Raw genomic sequence first — 25,366 nt, 5'->3', positions numbered from 1 at the left:
AATGTGTCAATCTCTACTCTGTAAGTACCAGCTAAGTCCTAGTTTTCCTTTTCAATGACATTGGTCTTATTTTGCAAAGGTCTTCTTTCATCTCAGCCTTCTGGGCTCAATACTTATAACTTGGAAGATCAAAGAACAAATATTTACTGGGTTATCACTGTTCAATAGGATTCAACTAAGATGCAAATGACTGGCTTCCACCACAATAAGAGTTTGCTAAATACCCCATATTGTACATTAGCAAAACAATCTAATTTCCTTAATGAAATGTAAAGGGTTAGAGAGACATGGACTTGAATCCTAAGTCTGTTGTTTAAATATGTGACATAGGTGAATCATTTCATCTTTTTAAGGATGGTTTTCTTAGTTTTAAATATCCTATGAGGTGGGTAGTAATGTAGATCAAAGAGATAATAGATGTCAAGTATTTTATTATATATCTTATTCTATATAACTGTGAATTGTTATTAATAAGTAAAAATAAAATGGTTTTCTTCTAATAGCATGCTCTAACATCTCTTTGAGTTTTATCCCAGAGGCCCAACAGTCTTGGAATTAAAAAAAAAAAAAAAAAAAAAAAAAAAAAAAAAAAAAAGAGGGGGACTCCTTGCCAGTTAAGAAAAAAAACATAATTATTTAAACATTTCTTTATGGGCCAAGTGAAATCAAGCATGATATAGGAGAGAGGGATAGGGAAAATTAAGGGGGAGAGAGAAGTATAGAAAGGGAAAGTACAGGAAAGGCAGGTCAAATGAGAGAGTGAGAAACAGGAGAGAAGAGGAATTAATGGGAGAAAGAAGGGAGAAAGGAGAAGAGCAAAAAGAGGGTGGAAAGGAAAAAGTCAAAAAGAGGAGATGGCTTCTGAGCCAGAAAGACTTTGGGTCCAACTCAGTCTCTAACAAATTCTGGCTGTATGATCCTGAGCCAATTCCAACATGAATATCTTGCCCTTGATTTCTTTTTTTAATAAAATGAAGAAGAAACATAAAACTGTTATGAAGAAAATCTTTGCAAACCTTAAAGTACTATATAAATGTAAATTATTATTCATTGTTTATGTAGGGGTGAATATTTTCCATTTTGTTGACTACCACAGTATTTGTCAAGCACCTATAATTTGTTGGTATGGGAACTATTTCCTTTAAAGCAAACTACAACTAATCTATATCTTTGTATTAGAGTTTCTTGAAACTTAGGTTAATCAACTGGCCTACAGCAGCAGAGCTAGTAATTGTCAGAGACAAGAGTTAATTGTGTATTTTCCTGATTAAGAATTCTGTCCACTCTACTAGGAATTTTTTTTTTTTATTTATTGAAAAGCTATGTTCAAAGATGTAATAAATGAATAATAAATTAACAAGTTAAGGCTCAAAATGTCAAAAGCTTTCAATATGGTACACTGTTCGTAAAACTAACAAAATACAGAGCAGGGGTGCTTAACCTTTTTGGGGGGTCATGGAACTCTTTGGCAATCTGGGGAAACTAGTGGACCCCCAAAAGATGAACAACAAATGTAAGAAATAATATACACGGATTATAAAGGAAATCTATTATTTCTAAATGCGTTATCAATATATATTTTTAAAGTTCATAGATCCCAGATTAAGAATTTTCATTCTAAAAAAATTCCAGAATTTCAAGACACAGGTAAAAATCACTGTTCCAAGGACTTTATTTGTTATTCTTTCATCACTTTTTGATTTTATGTTACCTAAATATATTTGTAGAATCAAAGTTGCAAATCATTTTGTTTAGCCCCTCATTTCACAGTATGAGATTTTCAATAATTTGCCAGTGGTTACACAGGTAATAATAGCAGGAACAGGATTCGAACCCAGATCCTTTAATTCCAAATCAAGTTTTTCTTTTATTATACCAGGCTGCCTTTTAACTCTCCCTGTTAGACTCACTAAGACTCTGCCATATTCATTACAGCATTTCCCTCAATTCCAAGCAGTTTAATGCTTGGAAATAGTAATTAATAAGTGCTAAAATAAATAAATGCTAAATACAAATTGAATGAATAAACAAAAGTATAGATTAGCATTAATTTTTTTTAAAATTTATTTTTGTAATGCAATGTTAGGTGACCTGACCAGGTAGGTCATACAATAGGTAAACCTCTAGTGTCTGATGCTGGAATTGAACTCAGGTCTTCCTGATTTCAGGGCTGGTACTCTAATAATGTAATTTTAAAGTATAGTTCTTCTGAAATATGTCTCTTTCATTTTCTAAACCTCTAAAAAGCAAACAACCTTAAGAAATGTTTAAAAAATATTATTTTATAAATTTTCAGTATAACTAGGTTATGTTCTTTTATCTTATATGTTACCCTTCCTCTCTGATTGCCTTTTTTGGACTCTAGTGAGAGGACTTCTGAGATCAATTCTGTGGGAAAACGCTGCTTGAGAAATTGCTAAGACAAAAGTTTATGGTATTTTGTAAAAATAGCAGTACTTTACCAAATGGAAAATTCCTTTAAATTCAGAGCTATTCCAATCAAGTTGCCTTACCTAGAAACAAAGAGAGGGGAAAAAAAAAAAAAAAAAAAAAAAAAAACCTGTGAGAACCAAATACAGGCTTATACCTCCAGAATACTAAAGATTGTTAAAAACACTGCACAGGTATCTTAACAACTGGTAGACAATCCAAAACAAACAGAAGCTTTACCAGTGGAGGAAATAGTAATTTCTATAGAAACAGTTGTTAATGCTAGAAAGGAAACTGCAAGCATTGAGCAAACAAGGGAGAAAGGAAGTCATGTCTGATTCAAAATCACTTGGCTCACATATACAATCGGGGTATTAGTCTGTAAAATGCTACTGTGTTCGGGGGGCAGACAAAATACACTGTGGCAGCATGGTATATTGGAGAAACGAGAGCAAACCTCCAAATTGGTAAGTCCTGGATTCAAATTCTACCCTTGACACATAGTAGCTGTGTAAAATTTGGATCAAAAACATTTGGGAAAAAATAGTATATCTATAATAGGCTACACTGGGGTAGGCTATGAGACACTCTATTCCCATGACCTTTGGTTACCATCCTAAGAAGGAACTGCAACATACTAAAAACTCTTAAATATCCATGTCTCCTTCTAACTAAAGAAAAAAGGATCACTGTATTAAGAACTACTGTAATTTCCTCTGCTGGTTTTCTTTTTCCCTTGACACTCTGATGATGTTTTCCTTGTTTGCTTTATATTTTTAAAAAAAAATTTTGCCCAAAGTGATTACTGATGGCCATGAAAGGTGCCAGATTAACAACCTTGGGAAATTAAGAATGTTCTCTATCCAGAGAAAAGGCACAGCATAGCAAAGGTGATGAAAGTTTCTCACATTGCTCTTGCTTGTATATTTAAGCTTTGACCTTGCTATAATCTCCCTCCTGCTTCTGTGGCCCATTCATTAATGTCCCTTGCCAACTTGTCAATAGGGCAGGCAAGTCTTCCTGTATTTAATTTAATTCTGTTATTGTTACTAGTGGTTCTGTGAGTTCAGTGTAATCAATGAGGATATGCCCATTTGAAAAAAAATTACCAGCCATCATTTCATTCCAGAATAGTAGGACTGGGAATTCAAAAAATATCAGTTAAATTCTTTGAATAGAGGTGAATGCAAATAGTATTCATTTTATTTGATCAACACATTATATAATTCATTATTCAAAATTTGTTCATTCAAATATAGATAGTATCTTCAGGTTCATTCTCTTCTCTTTTTAATTATTTCTTATTGTTATACTAATACTAGTTTTTAAACCATTTATACCTTTAGCATAAAGCAGATAGTAGCAATAAATTCCCAGCAGGAAATTCAGTTGCAACTATAATAAAAATGCAATGAATACTGATGTCTAAAGTATTAGAATTTATGAAATTTAGAGATTAGAGGTGGCAAATATTATGGTGGTGATTATCATTAACACTGACTCTAAGAAAAATCTTGATATTTCATCAAGGATTTAATAAGCACCTGCAAAGTGGCCAGCCCAAGTTTAGGTGTCAGTGGAAGAAAGAGGTGGAAATTTCAAAGACAACTCAAAACCTTAAAAGAGATTACAATCTAAATGGGTAGAAAAGATTGACAAAGAAAGAATTTGAGAATAATTAAATGCTAATAGGATAGCAGTGAGCATATGTATTATATTTGTTGAATCATATAAAAATATATGAATATGTATAGTAATAGTTGAAAGGATAGAACAAAGTAAATATCACTACTTTTCCCGGTTAGTTCAATGATATTTATATATGTGTGTAAAGTCCAAGCTAGCTCCCTGGAGGCCTTAGGATCAGCCAGAGTCAGAATAAGCAAAAGTCCTTGGTCTTCAGGGGGAAAAGTGAAGGAGATGGACGAAACTGCCACAAGCTTGTCACCAAACTCCCTTCTCCTGGTCCTGCTGCAAAGTAAAGTACTCTGTCTGTCTCACACCACCCCCTAATCCTTACCTACAATTCTCTTAACCCCAAACATTGAGCCAGTATGGAATAGTGAGAAGGGCCATTTTTCCAAACATATGCTAATAGAGTCATTGTCAATAGGTAATTAGCCTTTAGTGCTCGATTGTCTGATTCAAGTGCACCTATCCAAAGTTTCAGCCCTTTACATATGTGTATGTGCATGCATGTATAAATATACATGTTCATGAGTGTTTATATGTAACACCCGTGTGTGTGTGTGTGTGTGTGTGTATGTGTGTGTGTGTGTGTGTGTGTGTGTGTGTGTGTGTGTATGTATGGAAAGGGAGGAGGAGACAGCAAGCAAATGAGCATCCTCATATTTTTTGGTAATTTCTGAGTCAAAGAATTATAGGCTAAGTGATGCAGGGTATTAATGCTCATAGCAAATCCAATGTAAAAATTTGTTAAAGGGTACACTGGTTATAATTCACATAGAAATCTTGGAAATACATTTTAATTTGGGATCTTTGAACTGTTTTTTCTTCTTTGCTCTGCTTAGCTTTTATCAAATGCGTCCTTATGTCACAAAAGCATTTGGCAATGACCCAAGAACATTTGGTTGTTGGCAAGAGACCTAATTGGGAATGAGAGGTGGGGCAGTTACCTTAATCATTAAGAATTTCAGAGAAATGGAAAGAATGTTTCTCTCCTCTTTTCTCTGAAGACCTCTTTTTGTAAATGACTCCTGGAATATAGTTTTATACCCTCAACATCATCATCTGTGGCAGCAACAACATATTGCAATAACATTAGTTGGTATATCAGAAAGATAGAAAATGTTATCCCAATTTTGCAGGTTGGGGCAGAGAAGCCCTGTTTATAGGACTCACAGAAGGTGGGAAGGTGGAAACCAAGCCCAACTGAAGGGACCAGCCCCAAAACTTATCAAGTATCAAAAAACTTTTAAAAAGACTATATTTGGTTCATATTTCTAAATTGATAACAAATATCTAATACCTCATTTTGGTTTCAACCGAACAACCCTAAAACAATGAAAAAAATGCAGGTGTTAATTACTCTCTCCAACTTTTTCTGGTCCTGACCCATGATTTTATTGGCTTAGGGAGCTCGAATAAGGAAAATATTTCAACCAATGTAAATTGTCACCTGTTTTGCAAACATTTTGTTTTGTTATAGCCTCAGAGTTGCCTGGGAGGTGGAAAGAGACTAAGAGGGGATGTGACTTGCCTAGCATAATATAACCTGTAAGGGGAGCTAGGTGGTGCGGGGGTGGGGAGGGATAGAGTTCTGGGCCTAGAGTCAGGAAGACTCCTCCTGAACTCAAACTTGGCCTCAGATACTTCCTAGCTTGTGACTTGGACAAATCTCTTTACACTACTGGCCTCAGTTTCCTCATCTATAAAATAAACTGGAGAAGGAAATGGAAAAACATCTAGTGTCTTTGCCAAGGAAACTCCAAATGGGGTCACAGAGTCGGACACAACTGAAAATGACAGGCCTTGTCCTAACTCTGATGTTGACCATGCAACTGATGTGTCACATTGCTGCCTTTTGTCCCCATTTTACAGACTGGGAAACTGAAGCTAAGAGCAGTTAAGGAGCCTGCCATTCTGAAGTCAGTGTCATAGGCAAGATGTGAACCCAATTTTCCTCACTCCAAGCACGGCATATTACCATGCACCCATTCATCACTGAATTGGTTGGTTTGTTAATTGGTTGTTGATGTTTGTTCTTGAAGAGGCCCAAAATGACATTACTGTGTAAGAATTGATCTACAGTGTTTAGACTGGCTGAGCAAACCAAAGCAAGTCCAGAATGCTCTGCCACAGGTTGGGCCCAAATAGTCCCCATGAACATTTGGGGTAGATTCTTTAAGTTTACACCTCTCATGTTTCTTCTGAGTGATTCAATTCTATTTTGTTCACAGAGCAAGCATGTTCTCTGATGAGAGCATATCATGCTGGGTGATCCTATACCAGTTTTTCCCATGTCATATAATCAATGCTAGAGTTCTAAAGAGAGACCTGGAGACGATCCTTGTATCACTACTTATGGTGGAAGTCAAAAGAGCAATTTTGTTCTCTTTTATTCATTTAAGTTTCAATCCATAGTGGATGCAAAGAATCATGATTTGCTTTGCTTTTTTTTTTTTTTTTAAAACACATTAGCAAAAATCAGAAGCAAAGTGAAATAAAAAAAAATTTGGAAATATGTAATTCAGAAATTTCTGCTGCATCTCTTGAATTACCACATAATGCAGGATGTGGACCTATCTATATGTTATCTTTATGGCTCATTAGGATCCTAAGATTTAGGACTGGGAAGAACCGGACCTTAGGATTGAACTCATCCAGCTTATTATTTTTCACATCAGGTACTAGAGTCCCAGAGAGGAGGAATGATTTGCCCATATAGATAGCTAAATGACAGAGCTAAGATTTGAACCTTGATCTTTCAACCCTACATCAAATGCTTTCTTTTTAAGTTCCGGAAACGTAAATGAAATCCATCTATTTGGTAAATTCCAGAATTTTGTTGGCAAATCTAAATGAGGTAAGATGGTAATTTAAGGAGCTGGTAGAATCAAATGTCATCTAATTTTATAGGGTGTATTGGTAAGCAGACTATATCAGAAGTCAGAAAACTTATCCTGCCTCAGTCACAAACTGTGCAATTTTGAACATCTCAAACGCCTCTATTTCCTCATCTTTGGGCACATGGGATAAGATTAAGATGATGACTTAGTTTCTTCCATCAGTTCCAACATTTAGTGATTTCAAATATAAAGTATAGATGTTGTGGGCCTCAAGTGGCAGTCTTCTTTGATGATCAAGAAGAAATATTAAAAAATAGCAAAGACTCTCTACAGAGCAGAAAATTACAGGTGATGGCTTCTTTTCTTTCCATTTCAAACATCTGCCAACAGAATCACGAATGCCAAGGACATAAGAAATATAGTAAGTCAGGGATGAGTGTGAACTTCACATGGAAAGCACCAGTTAAGGAGCTAAGAAAATCATAAAAACAGAAATATTTCTTATAAGTTTTGGACAAACTACATGTGAAGGCAAAAATTATATAGTGGCCTTTAACTAATAAGGTCTTTTTAATTTTCTTGATGCACTATCCAGTATGTCAGCTATAAATATTGATGATATCAACCATTTGTAAAACAAAAGAAGGGATTAACTTGTATATTTATTTATTAAAGGTTTAGTAATCAAAAATTTAAGATCATTTATTATTATTGCTTAGTCATGTCTGACTCTTTAAGATTCATCTGGGGTTTTCTTGGCAAAGATATTGGGCTGGTTTGTAACTTTCTTCTCCAGTTAATTTTATGGATGAAGAAACAGAGGCAAATTGGGTTAAGTGACTTGCCCAGGTTCACATAGCTAAGGACATGACTTGTCCATAGAGATAAGTAAGTGATAGAGCTAAGATCTGAAAGATGATCTCTCAACTCTAGGAGGCCAAATTTGAACTCAGGGACTCCAGGATCAGTGCTTTATCTGTCACTTAACTGCCCTATGTACTATTACTTAATCCATTTTGGGCTGTTGTTTACTTTGGGTGACTATAATTGTCCATGTGATGATCTGATCTAAAGCAGTATTAGCTACATCTGTTCTTAGTTTTCATTTCCTGATTGAGATAGCAAATACCAGAAGTTTCTTTTCTTTTTTTTTTTCATTTATATAATAAAGTTCTCTCTCACTCTTTTTAAAATTTTTATAATTATAACTTTTTTTTGACAGTACATATGCATAGGTAATTTTTTTTTTTTAAACAACATTATCCCTTCTGTTCCAAATTTTTTCCCTCCTTCCTTCTACCCCCTACCCTAGATGGCAGGCATTCCCATACATATTAAATATCTTATAGTATATCCTAGGTACAATATATATATATATGCAGAACTGAATTTTGTTGTTGTTGTTGGAAGAATTGTATTCGGAAGGTAAAAATAATCTACACCTGCGAAGGTCTGGTCTAGCTCCTCTTGTCAGGATAAGCAAAAGTCCTTGCCCCACGTGTGGACGCCAAATGTAGTGAGCTGTCGTCTCTAGAAGCTGCCGGATCACTCTCTGGGAAGAGATCTGCTGTGTCTTCTACTCAAATCTCTCTGACAGATTCTTCTTCCTGTAACGAACCGTTGTCTCCAGGCAGTTGCTGTTAACTCTTGTCCAGAGAAGTGACTTCCCTTCCTGCAGGGAGCCCCGTCAAGCCTGATGCAATGCAGAGTCTTCTCCTTGAATCTCCTCCAGCTCTTATCCTTCTCCATGTAGACTCATTTTCCAGGCCCACTGTTGCTTTTTATCCTCCCAGAGAATGGGCGTGGGATAATGCAAGGGCTTCTGGGAAGAACCACTTCAGCCAATGAGCTTGCTCCTTCTATCAAGTCAACCTGAGTTCTCACCTTGTAATTGTCCAGAAAACCTGAATTCTCACCTTGTCACTGTCCAGACAACCTGAGTTCTCACTTAGTAATCCTAACATACACCAGAAGTTTCTAAGCAAAGTGTAACAATAATCTGAGAAAAACTATAGCCTTGAGGAAAAATACAAGTTGATCTAATGTGATTGCAATCATTCCCAGAATGAAAATTGATCATTTTTTCAGATCTGAAAGTTTATCATTCATATTTGTCAATTTGAGGTAAGAACCTACTTAGTATTTTCATTCAGAAAGTAGCAAATACCTTTAGTGTACTATATCTTTTATGTTTCTGAAGAGGAAGGGTTCAGATACAAAAGAAGTCTAAGGCTTGGATCCTACTCTAAAGTTCATAATTTAATTGGAGAATAAAAATTTACATAAAGTCATTACAGAATTATAAAAATATAATTAAGGGACAAAATGTACAACTCTGATATTAAAAGCTCTGAGAAGTGATAAAATTTTGGGAAGGACCTGGGAAAATGTTCTTGGAAAGGGTGGAGCTTAAGCAAGAAATAATTTTGTGATTCAATCACATTCCCACTGCCCCCATATAGTTTTGATCATATAAAATACCTATATCTATTTGAATTCTGGCAGTAACTAAGTAATTAAGCTCTTGAAAACCAATGCAATATGTAAATTTAATTTTGAACATGAATGATGAAGAACAGAAGTAATTGTAAAGACCCTGAGGCAAGTGAACTTAGAATGTTTTAGGAGGAGCTAAAGATAGTGGAAAATGACACTGAAGTTAGGAGTACCCTCAAGTTCAAACCATATCTAGCATATAGTAGTTGTCTATTTTTTTTTGTACTAGTCTTTATTATTACCTGTAGTTTGCTGGCAAATGTTTAACAACTGGTTTTCTGAAAAGCAGGATACATATACAAGTTTAAACTGCATTATCAATATTTTCTATGTGTCTTTGAGTCTAGACATTCTAGTTGTCTAATCTTGAGGCAAATGGATAGGAAATGTTTTGTGAAGGGCTGAATTTAAATCCAGCCTCAAGCACCCATAACCTACATGACTTGGGCAAGTCCTTTAATTTTTGTTTGTCTCAGTATCCTCACTTGTAAAATGAGTATAATAGTAGCATTTACCTTCCCAGAATTGTTGAAAGGTTTGAGATAATATTTGTAAAATTTTTAACATAATAGGAATTTGTGAAATTATTATTATTATTATTACTACTAATCATCTTAAGACAATTTCTCTGAGCCATTTGGGGATAACAGTACTTGCAAATATGGGGTTGTTTTGTGGAAAGTTTCCAACTTTAAATTACCTCATAAATGTTGAGTTCTATACTTGTATGTGTATAAATTATGAGTGCCAATAGTTTATGCAATTAATTTTTTTTTTCTAACACTCTTAGAGAGTGCCTCAAAAATATCACTGGGAGGCAGCCATAGTGGACAGTAGTACATTTCTGTAATTAAAGCAACTCTATCTCTAATACATGAAAATCTGATCCTCTCCTATTTCATAGTCTGGTACCAAGCTTTCTCTAAAAAAAAGTGTATGTAAAATTTTGCCTAGCACATGTGAATAGTTACAGTGATCCCGGAGGAAAATTTAAAGTGACTCAATATGGAAAGCAACATTACCATACATACCATGGAAGCTTTGAAGTGGAAGAGGAGGCAGAGGACCTGGGGACTAAATCCTTGACTAGTCACCTTCACTCACTTCATAAGATCACATTAGGTAACTAAATTGCCAATCGTGTGGCTTTCTACCTCCACATCTCAAGAAAGATGTGCCCTTCTCCCCAATGCACATGGCCTCTGCACTACTTTAATTGACCCTTACCACTTCTCATGTTGGTGAGTGTACAGACTCCTCATGTTTCCAGGTCTCAGGTTTCTCCCCTCTCTGATCCATTCACTACATAGCTATCAAGTGGATTTTCCCAAATGGCAAATCTGACGATATCTCTCTTCCACAAATTCTAGTCGCTCTTTATTACCTCAAGGATCAAATATCAGTTCCTGTTTGGCCCTTCACAACTTGGCCAGAAGCAAGTTTTTAAGACCTGTTGCATGTTATGCCATCCCCTCCATGCAACTGTTGTACCTCCAAACACCTGGCATCTTCTCCCTTCCCTAAGCTGTTGCTCCACCTGACCCCTTCCTCACCTCCTTATCTCAAATGATTCATTTCTTCCAAGGTTCAGCTTAAGTGACATTTATTTGCACAGGAGTCTATCCCAATTCTAGCAACTGTTATCGACTCTAGCCTAAGTCATCCTGATGTGTGGTGCACATATATTCATGTGTGAGTAGGTATATATGTACACATACATGAATGCATAGAGAACATATACTTTGTAACCACATACATATATACATATTATGCAATATGATATATAATGCCATTTTGTTCCCACATACATAGATACATGTGTGCATATTATAATATACAATATATATCTTGTACCTATATACACAGTACATATTATATATGATACATATTTTGTATCTATCTAATACATACTCATATACATCCATCCTTCCGTCCATCTATCCATCCATCATATGTTTTCTCTTCCCAGCTGGAATTTTGTCTTTGTATCATCGGTTGTGTTATCCTTATTGCATAACTATACCTGACACATAGTAGAAGATTAGCAAATACTTATATATATATATATATTGATGGATTGACAGAGGCAATTAGGTGGTAGAGTGGATAGAGTTCTAGGCCTGGAGTCATGAAGACCTGAGTTTAAATGCAGCCTCAGATACTTTTAAACTTAATGTGATCCTAGACAAGTCATTTAACCTCTATTTGTCTCAGTTTCCTCATCTGTAAAATGGGGATAATAATTGCAAAGTGCTTAGGATAGTGCATGGTACGCAGTAAGCATGATATAGTAGTGGTGGTGATGGTAGGAGAAGTATGAGCTTAGGTGGGCTACTTAAATTTTCTGTGTTTTGGGTCTTTCATCTTTAAAATGACCTTATTTTAAGTGGGTGCTCTTAAATATCTGAAGGAGGAGGACAGAATGATTTCTAGAAGGTAAGTGCTGATGAAGGCTGTAGAAATAGAGTCTAGCTGGCCGGCGATATGAGCAAGATGTAGGCACAAAGGACACAAGACTATGTCCTAAAACAGGGACATGCTTATATATTCAAAGCCCTTTGTCTAGTCCCCTCTTCACTTTCCATTCTCCTTTCCCCTTACTTCTGAGCACAGGCTCTGATACCCTAATATTGGCTGCCCAGCTGTTCTAAACAAAGCCCTTTGTCTCTTGGCTAAGGGCATTTTCTAAGACTATTCCCAGACTTCTCTTCCCACTCCTACCACTGTCCTCCTGGTCTCCTTTTAAGTCCCAACTAAAATTCTTCCTTCTAGAGGAAGCCTTCCCTAGCCCCTCTTCACTTTCCCTCTTTTAATCATTTCCTATTTAACCTCTATCTAGCTCACTCTGTATATATCCAGTTTCACAAGGTCTCTCCCTCATTAGCCTTTAAGGTTATTGAGGGCAGGGATTATTTTTTGCCTTTTTTTTTTTTTTTTGATTCCCAGAGCTTAGTTCAGTGCCATGCACATGGTAGACATTTAGAAAACATTTCTGATTGACCAGTAGTATGGTTAGGTGGATTTAGACTCTGTGGAATAACCTACATAAGACTTATGACAAAGTAAAAAAAACAGAGGAGAGTTCTTGTTCCTAATAAAAGCAAGATGAATATTTGGGTATGGATTCTCTGATGATCTCTGAGCTTCCTTCCAATTCTTGGATTCTGAGACATACACCTTCTTTCCTTAAATTCTCTGGTTCTTGCTTAACACTCTGGTCCTGCATTGCTGATTGGGCTAATGAGGGATAAACTGTTTCTGTGTGTGTTGAACGGTATATGAACAAACTCTTAAAAAAGAGCAATGGCTGGGTTTTGGTTAAAAACTTCACAAGATCTCCCTTTTTCATTCAAAATATAATCACACATGAAGTATATACACTGGGGTTCAGAGCCAGATGAGAGAAATGAATGAAATGGGAACCATGTCTCCCCTCTCCTGAATGTTTAGCCATGTAGGGGTGCCATGTTCTATGCATTCAGTTGTTAGAGAGGTTGTCATACATAGAAAAGCTCTTTCCCCAGCCATGAGTAAAAGCAGGACTGCCATAGTATTTACATTTGGGAATCTGAATCAGTTGAAATGACAGATTTGATTTATCATAGTATTTTAAATTTATTCTGACTAATGCCTCTCCTAAAATCTTATTTAAATGTCTTATAGTTCCACAGAAGTGACTTTTGATTCCCAGAGGCTGAGTTAATCTGGTAGGATCTACTCAGATATGGGCTGAAACTCAAAGAATGTCTTTTTTTTCTTTTTTTTTTCTTTTTTTTTTTTTTTTAAGGTGAACCTAGCTAAGTTTGGAGTTTATTGCCAGGTTAACATAAAGTCCTTAATATTTTGACCTCTACTCTAAAAGATTATCTATTAAATAAATGTCACAAAGTGCACTGGAATTAGAATTCACATTGATGAAAGTCTTGAAATATTCTTTAGTATACAGGGAAAATGTTTTTGGTTTACAAAATTTCATTTTAAAAGAAGTTCAAAATTTGGCAAATTTCAATTCAACCACAGAGTTACTCTTTCCTGACAATTATACAAGTCATACACCTTACTTATCATCATAGTTATAAGCTTCTTGAGACCATGGACCCTTTACAAACCTAGAAAGTTAGGAATTAATATTTTTTTTATCTTTGTACCTCCTCTTATGTCTTGACTAAAGTAGGCATTGATATCTACTAAATAAATAAATAGAGTAATTAATAAATATTAAATGAATTAATGAATGGTGTTGCCTTGCTACAAACACACAGAATTCTGGTCCATTTCTTTTGTCTTAGATCATTCATGGGGACAAATGCCACCAAACCACCAAATTGAAGAAGAGAGTTTGGCTCTTTGCAGAACGACCTCTGAGAATTTATACCACTAAAACTGAGGGGAACAAGAATTCTCCCAGAATTCTTGGGAAGGAAAGATCCACACCTACTCTTCCACTCCCCCCCCCATTCTTTACCATGTCACTCATACTAGTACATTTACTGTTTCATAAATACGAGACTTCAAACAAAAGTGCTTCTAATCAGATTTGGCATGAAAAGGAGAGAAGCACAGGGTGAGGTAAGTGTGAGTCTACATTGCTAAATAACAGGGGATGGCAGGGCTTTAGCACATGAGTCACACAGACACTAAACAGTCCATAGCTAGAGATAATTCTCAGGTAAACCTTGCATGAGCCATGACGTCATTGCTCCTCTAACTTTCCTGCATCAATCATGTCACCCAACTCTGATGCAACTCTGTAAGAATGTGTGATTTGTAGACAGCAAAGAATCATTTAGAGCACACATATAAGGACATGACAGGGAAAGCAAGGAGTGCCCCAACTTAATCTTCCATTGTTCTCCTTCATTGAAATAGTACTTCAAGAAGCAAAAACTTGTGTCTGTCCACCAAAAAGAATTTGGTTTTTGCAGATTTTAGTCACTTCTATTTCATGGCACATCATACATCTTTTGGGCATCCAAACCATCTGCATAACACTCAGCTGAATGAGCCATTTTGGATGTTTCCTCAAATGCTGAAATTAGATGAATCTCAAAGGTAATTTCTAGGTTATGATTCTGAAACCAGGTTTAAATTACTTGGAAAGTGATTGAAATATAGAATTTAGGCACAGTATCATCTTTGGTCTTAATTACCTAGTTACTCAATTTAAGGTTTGGAGTTTTTGTTTTTCTACCTGAAAAAAAGAAATAGGTCACTGTATAAATCCAGCCTTCATTAATATTCATTTTCTTTACCTAAAAAAAAAAAAAAAAAAAAAAGTTTAACTTTCTTGGCCAAGAAAGCAATTGGTGACTTCAGAGATGTTCACATATATAGATGGGAGAAACACATTAAACTCCCTTTTGAAGCTAAGAACCAAAAGTCCACTGATCAATATTAATGATTGAGAAACTACTGTAGGCAGAAAAAAGCATATGGAGAAATAGGGAGTTGGAAATCAGAAAATGCATATACAGCATTTAAAATATAAGTTACAGGAAGAATTCAGTTAACAATTATAAAAGCCCCTTGTAACAAACAGATAGACACAACTGTGTAAAGATATATAAACAAGTTTTGAGAGAGAGATGGAAGACTGAATAGTATGCGCCCCACACTGATGCTTTCCACCTGGATGAGTTTTTCTGATGTTAAGAGTTTGGCCACCACTAGCACTCACACCTAGCACTATAGGATTTGCAGTGAAATCTCTAGCGACCAGAGAATTACTGATAATGATTTGAAACTGTAGTGAAGTAGCTAGATCTGGTTCGAATTATCTAGACAAAATCCACAATTTATAGTTCATAGCTTCATTTACACTTGATGAGGTATGTAGTTTTCACCTCTCCCCTTTTCTCTTTTCACCTATTACACCTGGGGAGAGCACTACAGAAATACCAGCCCTTTAACCAGAACAATTTATGTAGCTTGGCAGCAGACACTAGTCAAACTAGTTTAGATAGATGCAGAAGTTTCAGCTCACGAATATTTTGAAAAAAGGTCACTATTACTTTCATTAACATTAGGCTAACAGGGAGAATGCAGTAAAAAACAAAGAAAAAGAAAGATGACCAACTTGATAGGAGAATGGTTGGCAGCTGTGTGGTACAGTGGAGTGTGGCTGGCATTGGAGTTGGGAGGACCTGAGTTCAAATCTAGATAAACTTAGCCATTTACTAACTGTATGACCCTGGATCAAGCCACTTAATCCTATTTGTCTCAATTTTCCCAGCTAACAAATTAGCTGGAGAAGGAAATGGCAAACCACTCCAATATCATTGCCAAGAAAACTCCAAATGGAGTCAGGAAGAGTTGGGCATAACCAAAACAAATGAAAAACAATTACTTACTAATCCTCCCCCTTTCACCTTCCCAATATCCTGAAAACTGTTATTAGCATCTCACTAAATGGAGCAAGGGCTTTTCAGGTCTTCCTAAAATATCACTGACAGGAAAACCCAAAAACAACCCACAACTATCCACAAATATTCATGTTCAGTTTATTTTTTTTTCTTTTTAATAGTATTTTATTTTTCCAAATACATGCAAAGATAGTTTTCAACATTCACCTTTGCAAAATCTTGTGTTGTCTTCCTCCCCCCAAATAGCAAGCAATCCAATGCAGGTTAAACATGTACAATTCTTCTAAACATATTTCCATATTTATTATACTGCACAAGAAAAATCAGATAAAAAAATAAAAACACAAGAAAGAAAAACAAACAAACAAATAATAGAAAGAGCCCTGGACTTAGCATAAGGAATTTGGGTTTGAGTATCTCAACTTTGCTTCTAATTCTATGACACTTTGCCCTCATTGGATTTGAGGCATGTAAGCGACAAAATGCATACAGCATCGGAACTATAATCAGAAAGACCTGAGTTCAAGTGCAGATTCAAATTCTTTCCAATTGTATGATTCTAAGCAAGGAATATCACCTACTTCATAGATGTTATGAGGATACCTGGCACAGAGTAGATGTTATGTAAAATACTCCCATATCCTTTTTCAATCCTTCAGTTTACTCTTTCATACATGCTCAGTTTATTTTGAAATGATTCATTAATCATATAGTCCCTCAGAATCAATTAGTTGAATATAAATTATTAGCATGAGATTGTATATGCAGAAGGAAAAAAAAGACAAGTAATTTGTTTTTATATCTGTTTAAATTTGGAAAATGCCACATATACACAAAAGTGGGGGTGAATAGAAGGGCTGAAGAGAGCAGTTGGAGATTGGGTTAAGTGATCCAGAAAATGACATGCTTCAGTTACTGAGAAACACTATCAATACCAAATAAATAGATACAATTCATAATTGCAGCACAAAATATAGTGTTATTCTATAATCTTTAGAAACTGTAAGAATCACTTTTTAAAAATTCATGCCAAAAACAGTAGTCTACAAGTAATTTCCTGCTCACATAATTGTTTCAATGGATCTGTGATCTCAATGATGCGGCTTTCTAATGTCTTTAAAAATCTCTTCCCACTCCAATCCATCTTCCATTCAGCTGCCTAAGTGATTTTCCTCAAATGCAGGTCTGAATCATTTCAAACTTGGTAAATTCAAGTGGTTTGCTATAACCTCCGAGATCATATACAAAATCCTCTCTGGCATTCAAAGCTCTTCATAACCTTGTATCTTCCAGTTTTCTTATACCTTACATCTCTTTACAATTCCCCGAACACTAGGGTTTCTCTCTCAGCTCTGAACATGTTTAGCTGTCTCTCATGCTTCCTGAGGAAATACTTTCCTTCCTCATCTATACCTCCTGGCTTCCTCTGGGTTCCTTCAAGTCCTAGCTAAAACCCTGCTTTTTAAAGGAAATGACCTAATCTTTCTTAATTTTAGTGCCTTCCTTTGATTGATTATCTTTAAATTATTCTATATATAGTTAGTTTGTACATATTTGCTTGCATATTGTTTCCCCTACTGGGTTGTGAATTCACAACTGTCTTTCTTTGTATCCCCAGCACTTGGCACATAGTAGGTACTTAATAAAGGTGTGGATGGCACTATTAGCTCCTCCACAGTCCACAAAGACATAGGTGTCCACTCTTGAAATTGTTACTATTGCAAATTAAAAACAGGCACTCTCCTCATCTGACACTCGATGTCAAAGTTCTAGAAAAAAACGCTTCATTGTTCACCCTGTTCACCATTCACTGCTGCCATGTTCTTTGCACCTAAATCACCTCTTAATCCCTTGAAAACCAATTTCTTCACCATCTTGGTGAACCTGTTCCCCCCCCCCCAAGTTTTTGTCTTTGTTCTTCCTGATTTCTCCCTAAAACTTGACACAAATGATCAATTCCTCCCTTCTTAATAAACTCTCTCTCCCCTTGGTTCTTTTGACACATCATTTTTTAAAGTCTGGCAGTCTAGTATGGGATTTCAAGGAACAGAGACACAAAAAAATCCACCTCTAAATTAACTCAAATATTTAATACTAATTCAAAGTACAAGGCAACACTTATAAAAAAAATATAAAGAAACATACTTTATTCTCATTGACACCTGCAGGTCTGAATCTTACTCTAGTTCTAGATTTTATCTACAATGCTTTTGGAATAATCTGAATAATCTAATTTAACTGGGGTTTCCTATTAAATTCTCGGCAAATAGGGTAAGACTTTTTTGTTTTCTTGAGAAGTGATGCTCCTAATGAAGCAGTGTGGTTAAGTGGAAAGTACTGGATTTGAAGCTAGAGGATCTGGATTCAAATCCTAGACTTATTGTTTGGTACCTGCACAAGTACCTAGTGAGGTAAAAGGTGGGATCGAAAGAAACCTCATGAAAAAGTGGAGTTTGAACTAAACTATGCAGCAAGTCGGCAATTCTAAAAGGACTGAAAGACAAATGTCTTCACATTTTAAAAATAAGTTAATCTTATGTGAGAGAACAGAATAGAGATACTCCTGAAAATGGACTGTGGAACACTGAAGGAACCAAGTTTACTACCATCTGAAAAATAACTTATTATTTGATTAGAATATCATGCATAGTCAATGCCCTTTGAAATATTTCTATTCTAATTAGGAAGTAAATGCCAAGTAGAAAGGATTTTTTTTTTAAACTACCGGGTGGCCTATTTAAAATATATTTAAATAATAGTTTCTTTTGGGTATATATAATACAAGAGTTGGTGTAATAGATAGAACACTGGACCCAGAGTTGGAAAAACCTGAGTTCCAATTCTACTTTAGACAGTTATTGGCTTTATAATACCGGGCAAATAATTGTCTCGCTGTTTCCTCATATGTAAAATGGGAATAATAATAGCAATCAACTGCCAGGATTATTGTAAGGATAAAATGAAATTTGTAAAAGTGCTTTGCAAAACTCACATGCTACTGTCCTTATCATCACCACTACCTCCACCACCATCATCATCACTATCATGATTAGTATAAATTGGAAGTTTTTTTGTTTTTTTTTAAACTGAGCACCAAAAAAAAAAAAAAAAAAAAAAAAAAAAAACCAAGTTGCAATCTACTGTGGGAATTTGGGGAAGCAGTTGTAGAATTTTTATCCCCTCTTTTTCCAGAAAGGAAAAAAAAAAAAGTCCTGTTTCAAGTATATAATAATTGAGTTTGCAGTGCTAATTATTCATTCCATAATTTATCTAATTTTTGGTGTCAACTAACCACTAATGAAAAAATTATCAAGTTATACCTAATCTCATCTTTCAGTTTCAGAGTTACCACAGCAGAATAGTTGAAAATGGATACATGGTAATAAGAATAATACAATTTTAAAGAAACAGACCACCACAAAGCTAATTTTGAATTCCCATCCATTTCACAGCTAAAAAACTGAAGTAATTGGTAAAAATGAGTTCAATTATCCATTCATGTATGGATGTCCATCAATTGGAGAATGGTTGGGTAAACTATGGTATATGAATGTTATGGAATATTATTGTTCTATAAGAAATGACCAACAGGAGAAATACAGAGAGGCTTGGAGAGACTTACATCAACTGATGCTGAGTGAAACGAGCAGAACCAGAAGATCATTATACACTTCAACAATGATACTGTACGAGGATGTATGCTGATGGAAGTGGATTTCTTCAACATAGAGAAGAGCTAATCCAATTCCAATTGATTAATGATGGACAGAACCAGCTACATCCAGAAAAGGAACACTGGGAAATGAATGTAAACTGTTATTTTTACCTTCTGAATCCAATTCTTCCTGTGCAACAAAAAATTCGGTTCTACACACATATATTGTATCTAAATTATACTGTAATATATTTAACATATATAAGACTGCTTGCCATCTGGGGGAGGGGGTTGGGGAGGAAGGGAAAAAATCTGAATAGAAGTAAGTGCAAGGGATAATGTTGTAAAAAATTACCCATGCATATGTACTGTCAAAAAATGTTATAATTATAAAAAAAAAAAAAAAAAAAAAGAACTAATACCAGTGCTTTTCACATATTACACACTTAATAAATGAATTTAAGGATCCTAAAAAAAAAAAAAAAATTATCCATTCATGTATTGTGCTTAAGTGCACAAGTAGGCATAGTAAGCTATGCAGAAAATATTTCTGGAGGAAAGGCATAAAAAGGCCCAGATGCTTTAAAGTTATACAGAACTCTAATATTTATATATCCTGAAAACTTTTTTCTTTTAATTTTTTTACATTTGTTAAAAAAAAATTGAGTTACAAATTCTCTCCTGTCCTCCTCTGACCCCTTGAGAAGGCAAGCAGTATATCATTTACACATGTGAAATCATGTAAAATACATTAGCCTCATTGCAAAAACAAAATAAAAAAATAAGAAAAAATATGCTTCAATCTGTACTTAAAGTTCATTAGATCTCGCTCTGATGATAGACAGCATTGTTTGTTGTCCCTTAGATTTATCTTGAGTCAGTCTTGATCAGAGTAGTTAAGTCTTTCACAGTTGACCATAGTTAAAATACTGTTGTTATTTTGTACAATATTCTCCTAGCTTTGGTTCTTCATTTTGCATCAATACATCTAAGTCTTCCAGGTTTTTCTGAAACTATCCTGCTTGTCATTTCTTACAGCAAAACAAGTTACAGCCACAACTTGTTCATCCATTCCTCAATTGATATTCTGAAGAAAATACTGGTTTTATTCAAAATTAAGTACTCATCAGAAAAATCACATTCAATTAAACAAAATTACCACTGATCATACCATCTCTCCTCTCTATGCTTTATTAACCAGCCCTACTTTTCATCTTCACTCAGTCTTTCAATTCCTTCACTTCCCAGTCCTTTCCCAGGCCATTATCCCTGATATGGACATTCTTTAGCAATCTCAAACCCCCCTCCCCCCCCAAGAGAACAAATTCAGCTCTATAGCATCTATTTTTCTTATTCCTGATCCCTGGTTCCTTGTCATGCCTTGCCAAGTCCCAACAATGGGTTATTCTGACCATTCTCCTTCTTTACTCCTACTCATATGCTGCTGAGCACAGCTGTATGGAGTCATCAAAGTATTCTGACTGGATACAACACAAATTTATATTATCTGATCTCAACTGCAGCAAGGCAATCATTCTACATCTCATTAATTGATTCTGTATCACATTTATCTCAGAAGCTGTTCCAAATCTTTTCTTTCTTCTCTTCTCAAACCTCCCATGTAGTTCTTGCCCCACCCTCTAAGCTAAGGATTTCATGTCATATTTTGCTGATTAAACTGAGATTATTCATTAAAGCTGGATGCCTCTTCTTTGTGGGGATTTCTTTTTGTCTGTATCTGATCCTAGAAGTAATAGAGTTACTGCAATTTATTGGGTAGGGGAACAATATGGTCAAATGGATGTATTAGGAAAATCATTTGGGAAGCTATTTGGAGGATGGTTTGGACCAGAGAAATACTCAAGGCTGGGAGCTCGTGGCTTGTGACCCAGGGCTTATGGTCATGTGAGAAAAGAAAAGGGGGTACATGAGAGATACCATAAAGAGAGAAAGAAAACTTGGCACTGGGACTGAGTTGGTATTGAAGGAGGATGAGAAATTGAAGATGAAATAGAACTTATGTAGGTAGAATACATTTGGAAGATAGAAGGGATTTTGGGGGAAAGATAATGATTTCTAATTTGGACATGTTGAATTTAAAACACCTAAAGGATATCAAATTTGAACTATTTGGTAGGCAGAAAAAAGACTCAGTTGAAAACAGAAATATGGGAATGTCTGAATACAGATATTTCTTCCACATTCTGACTTTCCTTATTGCTGTTTTAATACATGGTGAATCAGCATAAGAAATGGAAATTTTGGGGCAGTTATGTGGAAGTCACAGACAACACGCAAAGGCCAGCAGCTAATGAGAAAAAAGTTTAGAAACTCAGAAATGCCTAAAAAATGTGTATAGTATTGTATAATATCAACCCAAACTTTACAATAAGGAACTATAAACACCCCATAAAAAAAATTCAGATTTCTTCTTGGGTAAAAAGGGAGGGCCAAAATCTTTTACACAGATTTTCCAGAATGCAGGAGATGCTCTGCTCCTCACCCTTGCTATGTGGAAAAGATAACTTAAGGAAAACCATGTGAGTTGATAAAATCACCAAAATAAAGTCTAGAGAGAGTATACAGAAAAAGACCCAAGCTAGAGACTTGGGATATACCCACAGATAAAGGTCAAGATATGGGATGATGACCCAAGACAGAACATTGAGAATAAAGCTTTCAAGACTGATCCCTTAGAACACAGGGTAGTAAGGGAAAAGTGCTCTATTTTAAGAAAGGCACTGATAAATGATGTTTCCAGATAAGAGCAAACAGCATACTGAGGGGCCACAGAGTAAGTAGATAACAAGCATTTATTAAGTGCTTACTATATGCCAGTGCTGTGGCTACAAAAACAAGTAGAAAAGAGAGACAATTCCTTCCCTAAACTAGCTTACATTCTAATGCGGGAAGGCAGCACACAAATGGGAACTAAAGAGAAAGTACCTAGAGGGGACCCTGTAGTTAAGAAGTTTGGCCAGCCTGGGCTGCTGCCCAAATCCAAGGCCCTGACCTGAGTGAGGATCTCACCAAGGGGATGACTGAGTTAGCTTGGCAGAGTCTTGTCTCCAGAAATGGTTGGAGACTGTGGGCATGTTCAGTTTGGAGAAAAGAAAACCAAGAGTGGATATAATGGTTATCTTCAAATATTGAAAGCATGAAAGTGCATTCTTTCATATGGTGTGAATATTCTGCAGTTCTTTTCATAACTGTTCATATCCTTGAGTGCTTATCTATTAGGGAATCACTATTAGTTTTATATACACACATATATGTTAATAGTTTATGTATCTTAGATACTAACCCATTATGAGAGAAATCTGATACAAAGATTTGCACTATGCCCTTCCCCCAATTTGACCACATTAATTTTATATTAATACATTAATTTTGTCTGCAGAAGCTTTTCAGTCTTAGGTAATAAAACCTCTCAATCTAGGTTTTCAGGTCTGTAAATTCCTTTACAGAGAATCTCTGCGCCACCAGAAAAGAGTTCCCCAAAATTCCCTACCCATGCGCCAAATCCCAAGGGGATGCAGGGGAGCCAAACCTCTCCATTTGGTTCCCTGAACCCTGAACCTGCCACTAGACCTTATCATTTAACTCCCTGACCACCAGAAATTCATTTTGGTTCCCAAATTGAGACCTCATCATTTGGTTCCCTATGAAAAGGAACCCCAAAACCTAAACCTCATCATATTTTTGGTCCCATACCGGGAGCCCTGAAAACTAGACTTCACCTCATCATGTACAGGCAAATAACATACACATGTATGTATCTACACATACACAAGTGTTCTATTTTAGTACAGGATATTAGGAACTCTGAAAGCTTTTAATTATTCAGTGCAAGACTAAGATTTAGTGTTAGGAGAATTAAGGCAACTGCCAAATTTATGACCAAGGGATAATTGACAAATGGGAGAAACTGGCCCCAAGGACAATTGGCCACTGATGGAAGTGGGAATGTCAGCATAACAGGTGTTTCTGTAAAATTCCTCTTCAAAGTTTAACCACAGTGATATGGAGACATTCCAAGTCAATTACTTTTCTGAATGTTGAGATGAAATGACAAAAATCACTTTTCCTATTATTATTATTATTATTTAGTATTTGTCAACTGCAATACTATTCTATTAAAATAAAAATTTACAGAAAATTATAGAACACTGAAAATACCATTTTTCTTTTGAGGCTAGAGAGGAATTCAGAAATCACAGTAAAATTTCCAGAGCTTTCTAAAAGCAGTAATTAGAAATTATTAAAATTAAACAATCCAGCACTTTTAGTTTTTAAAGTTGGCTCTATTCAAAATTAAGGAAAGGCTATTGAAAGAGGATAAAGACCTCCAAATTTTTCTTAAGAAGTGGGTACTCCCTGGAATGAATAAGTATCCACACATTTTTTTTGGGGGGGGGCAAGGGATCTAATCTTTTTTTCCCCACTTTTTATGTAGAAGCAATATGGCTAGATCTCAAGACAAGAAACATCATATATGTATTTCCAAATCTTAGCATCTAAGAGGAAAAATAAGGGTGGTTTTTTTTTCTTTTTAAAATATCTAAACTACTGTTTACAGTATCAATGAAATGCTTGATACTTTTGGAAACAAAAGAATTTTTGGTGAACAGCTCAATGAATAGGCATTTTAAAATGGAATTTCAAAACAATTTTAATCTTTTAATTATATGTAGCAATGAACAGATTTGCTAAGCATCAAGGGTTCAGTGCTAATTCTGAGTTTTGAATCATAATAAAATGATTATTTCCTTTTAATTCTCATCAAATGATATCATCTCCTATTCTCCTAAGAAAATCAAGATCCCCTAGGGACCACTCCTTCCCCTTTCTCCCTCTACTTCAAAACTCCCCATTTGATCTTCACTCATTTTTCTCTCCTTTCAGCCTCAGAAGGTTTTTTTTTTCTCTTGGATAGGGCTAACTCTTCTATCTGCACTTTCATGTCTTTCTGCTTCCAATTTCTCTTAAAAACAAAAGAGAATAGTTTTATTTAGTCTGGAAAAAGCTGAATAGGAAATCCAAGCTTATGAAGGGAGTCCCAGTAAACAGCTTTTCTTAAGAACTGCAAAGGGCTTATTGCAAATGAGGTTATGAGTTTAGTTACAAATCACTGATCTCCTCTATGCCTTACTCCATCAATTTTCTCCAACTCATCTCTTTTGCATTCAATTTAACTTATTTTTCTTCAATAGTTCCTTTCCTTTTTTAAACTGCAACTAGGTTAGTTGTCAGTCTTTCCTGGGTCTATCAAAAATCTTTTCTCTTTGAAGCTGCTACTATCATTTTTTTTTTTTTTGTTTCTTTCACAACCAATTTAAATTAAAAAAAATTTAAAAAAGATTTTCTGTTTCCATTTCTCCACTTAATCATTCTTTTATTTATTTTAAAACTTTATTTTATTTTCAATTTCAAATTTTCTCCTTTCCCTCCTCTGCTCCTTGAAAAAGCAACAAAAACAAAATCCATTATAAACTATAGTCATGCAAAACACATTTATGCATCAATCAAGACCAAAAAAAAAAAAATAAGAGAGAGAGAGAGAGAGAGAGAGAGAGAGAGAGAGAGAGAGAGAGAGAGAGAGAGAGAGAGAGAGAGAGAGAGAGAGAGAGAGAGAAAAGAAAGAAGAATAAAAAGAAGGAATGAGAAGAAAACATGTGTCAATTTGTATTGAGTCCTTAGCTCTCTATCTGGAGTTAATAGCATGATTTATCATAAGTTCTGTTTGTGGATCACAAATACCAGGCCTTTCAAAGCTGATTACCTTTAAAATATTGTTGTTATTGCATAAATTGTTCTCCTGGTTCTGTTCACTTTACTTTGCATGAGTTCATATGAGCATTCTGAAACTGCCCCATTCTATTATTTCTTACAGC

At 35.4% G+C, this 25,366-nt stretch overlaps 2 protein-coding genes across 4 annotated transcripts in view; one reads left to right on the top strand and one right to left on the bottom strand.

Moving 5' to 3' along the window:
• Positions 1-25,366, bottom strand: part of CMSS1 (cms1 ribosomal small subunit homolog) — a 413,202-nt gene that overhangs the window by 183,201 nt on the left and 204,635 nt on the right. Inside the window, exon 1 of one of the 2 annotated variants that reach the window (XM_074301007.1) lies at positions 14,647-14,703. The exons of the other annotated variant lie outside the window; for it this stretch is intronic. Coding sequence (XP_074157108.1) covers positions 14,647-14,698 — 52 coding nt within the window. The 5' untranslated portion in view covers positions 14,699-14,703. Of the gene's footprint in view, positions 1-14,646; positions 14,704-25,366 lie in introns of those variants that run through there. 2 annotated transcript variants of the gene reach the window in all.
• The window catches only part of FILIP1L (filamin A interacting protein 1 like), a 241,450-nt gene that overhangs the window by 15,396 nt on the left and 200,688 nt on the right, over positions 1-25,366 (top strand). The window lies entirely within an intron of this gene.

The sequence above is a fragment of the Sminthopsis crassicaudata genome, chromosome 3, assembly GCF_048593235.1.
Source record: "Sminthopsis crassicaudata isolate SCR6 chromosome 3, ASM4859323v1, whole genome shotgun sequence".
Lineage (NCBI taxonomy): Eukaryota > Metazoa > Chordata > Mammalia > Dasyuromorphia > Dasyuridae > Sminthopsis > Sminthopsis crassicaudata.
This window is presented reverse-complemented; position numbering and strand designations above follow the sequence as displayed.